Raw genomic sequence first — 2,492 nt, forward strand, 5'->3', positions numbered from 1 at the left:
GAGTATAACATTATAACATGATATAAAACTAAAAAAAATTGATTTTACATGATATTGCCCCTTTAAAGACAGCTTGGTCATTTTTGAAGTGATGTTCTGTCCAATAGTTATCAATAGTTTGTGCCGTTTGAGCGATGACCTCATTATCATCAGTCATCTTTATTAAAGACACACAAATAGGTCCATATACTAAACCAAAAGAAATAAAAAAGATGTATATCACAAATATATCAAGTAGAATAAATTAGAACAACCACAGCCAGTTTGCACTTGCCTTTCAAACATGCTAAATATAGATTCAAAAACAGCAATCRCAGTTAGGTTTGATAAATCCCACTGCAGGTGCTAAATCATTCACATATCCTCCTCTGAGTATTTTGCACATTCTGATAATCATCATAAATTCTACATATTCATGAAGGCAAACACGCTGAATGGGTTGCATCTGCTGTTTTGCTCATTTGTTAGATGTCTCTATAACGCAGTTCACCTCACGGTCTCACTGCTTGACGGATTTTTTTGTGCAGTTTTTTTTTCACAGTGCAGTGTGTTCTTCATCCTGATTGGCTAAACAGTCTCTGTGCTCAACAGGTTATCAATATGTAAAAATAAATAAATAACAGCAAATAACCATCTTCCAACCTGTTCTGCCGCTAGAAATAAGTTCTGGAATTTTTTCGCTCTCCTTTCCTCCTGCTTTGCAGCAGGCGCTTCCAAAAAAAAAAAGGCCGTCAGCTCACAGCTCCTGGAGTGGCGAAACTGAACAAACTGCCTCTAAATTATCTGGTGAATTAATCATCTGCTGTGCACGACGTTCAATTGCTCTTTAGTGAATAAAGCAAAGCTATTTCCTTTATTTTATCTTTATTTCACCCGTCATCAATACAGACTGGTATTCCTCCCTCTTCAGACACGTGTTTAGTCTGCTGCCGAACACGTTTCATTGCGTACAAGGCGTTGGGCGCATTTTTGCTGCTCAAAACGCATTCGGTGGGAACCCGGTGTACCGGCTTAACTGCCTCACGGATTTCTCATTGTTTTTTTCTGAATGCAACCCCCCGCGAAAAACGAGGGATCACTGTACATGTTTTAATGTGCGCAAATGTTTGATAAATCAGACCCCAAATTTGTTAAAAACAACGTAAGCCTTCAAGCGCTCAGGGTTTTCAGTCAAAGGTTTTTTCAACTCCCAGTGGAGCGATACTTTCAGCAGCTTTAGGAAACAAGAGTAACATGCTTCATGTTGTAACATGCATTTTGTGCAACTGAGAAAATAAAAAAGCTGTCATGCAAAATGTAGAAGTTTATTAGCTTTCACATCAGCATGTTGTTTTTGAGCAACAGTTGATTCATAAACCTGAGAAACTGTTTGAAGCAGGCTCTTCTGCTCTTTTCTCCAAACATCTGTCCTCAATGATTGATGTTATGTCTGATATGATATTAATCACTGTTAACTATTGGACACAACATCACTATCACTAGTAGTCGTACAAACATTTTAAAACAAATAATGCTCAGTTAGTCAGTAAAAGATCTGTATATTTCACCAGTTATACTGGTTTCTTTCTAGTGATTCACATTTTAGAGGTTTTTAATAATAGTTTATGGTTCACTGTTTGTTGTTTGAGTTCTGTCTGCTATCTCACAATCAAACTGCTGACACAGACTCACTTTGCCAGAGGCTTGTGAAATATACTGTATAATCTCTCACAATAACACTGATAGTTATTTGTGTAAAAGTAGGACGTGACCGTGGGAGTCTCTGCTACCGAATTCTCTGGAAAGACTGGCAGTCAAATGAAATATTTCCTTATACTGGTATCAGTTTTAATCAGATGTTTGTCCCCAGATTGGGACTTCAGACATAGTTGTTTCACAACTTTGAGTGGGTTCATGGAAATTATACAGTTTGAAACGTCACGCAGTCGCAGAATCAAGGGGGAAAAATAAAAATGTTTCATGACTGGAGGCACTTGTCACAACCTGCTAAACTTCAGTCTCATCTGTGTTCATGTCTCGTCTCAGAGCCGGTTTGATGAGCGGGGAGAAGGTCTGTCTGAACCCTCGGTCTGCCTGGGTGAAGAAACTAGTCCACTTTGTTCTGGAGAAACAGCTCCACAAGCAGAAACCCAAGAACCAGGCGTAGTCATTGTAATCCAAACAACACTTCACTTTATCTGCAACAATGAGCCACTTTGTGTTTTATCATTAAAGCTTTTCTGGTTTCTGTTTTGATTTTTTAAAGTTTAGTATTGATCCAGTTCTCTTGTTCGGTTGCTTCTGCTTTTTTATATTATTATAATTGTATGTTTAAGGGAGCAAAAAATGTCTAGACATTTGCAAAAAAAATGTATGTTTAAAGGGTTAGTGCAAATAAAAGTAAACAAAATAAGGTGTGCTGATTGAAACATCCAGATTTTCTTTAATTTAAAGTGTTTACGAGGTGTTTCACTGCACTTTGTAAAGACTGTTGAAAGATGGTATAAATCGTT

At 37.5% G+C, this 2,492-nt stretch overlaps 1 protein-coding gene across 1 annotated transcript in view; it reads left to right on the plus strand.

The window, feature by feature from the left end:
- The window catches only part of LOC106530437 (permeability factor 2), a gene marked incomplete in the record, with an annotated part of 3,948 nt that extends 1,723 nt beyond the window's left edge, over positions 1-2,225 (plus strand). Inside the window, 1 exon segment of the mRNA XM_014026049.1 lies at positions 2,026-2,225. Coding sequence (XP_013881503.1) covers positions 2,026-2,146 — 121 coding nt within the window.
- Positions 2,226-2,492: the final 267 nt, after the last annotated feature.

The sequence above is a fragment of the Austrofundulus limnaeus genome, unplaced genomic scaffold (assembly GCF_001266775.1).
Source record: "Austrofundulus limnaeus strain Quisiro unplaced genomic scaffold, Austrofundulus_limnaeus-1.0 Scaffold522, whole genome shotgun sequence".
Classification (NCBI taxonomy): Eukaryota; Metazoa; Chordata; class Actinopteri; order Cyprinodontiformes; family Rivulidae; genus Austrofundulus; species Austrofundulus limnaeus.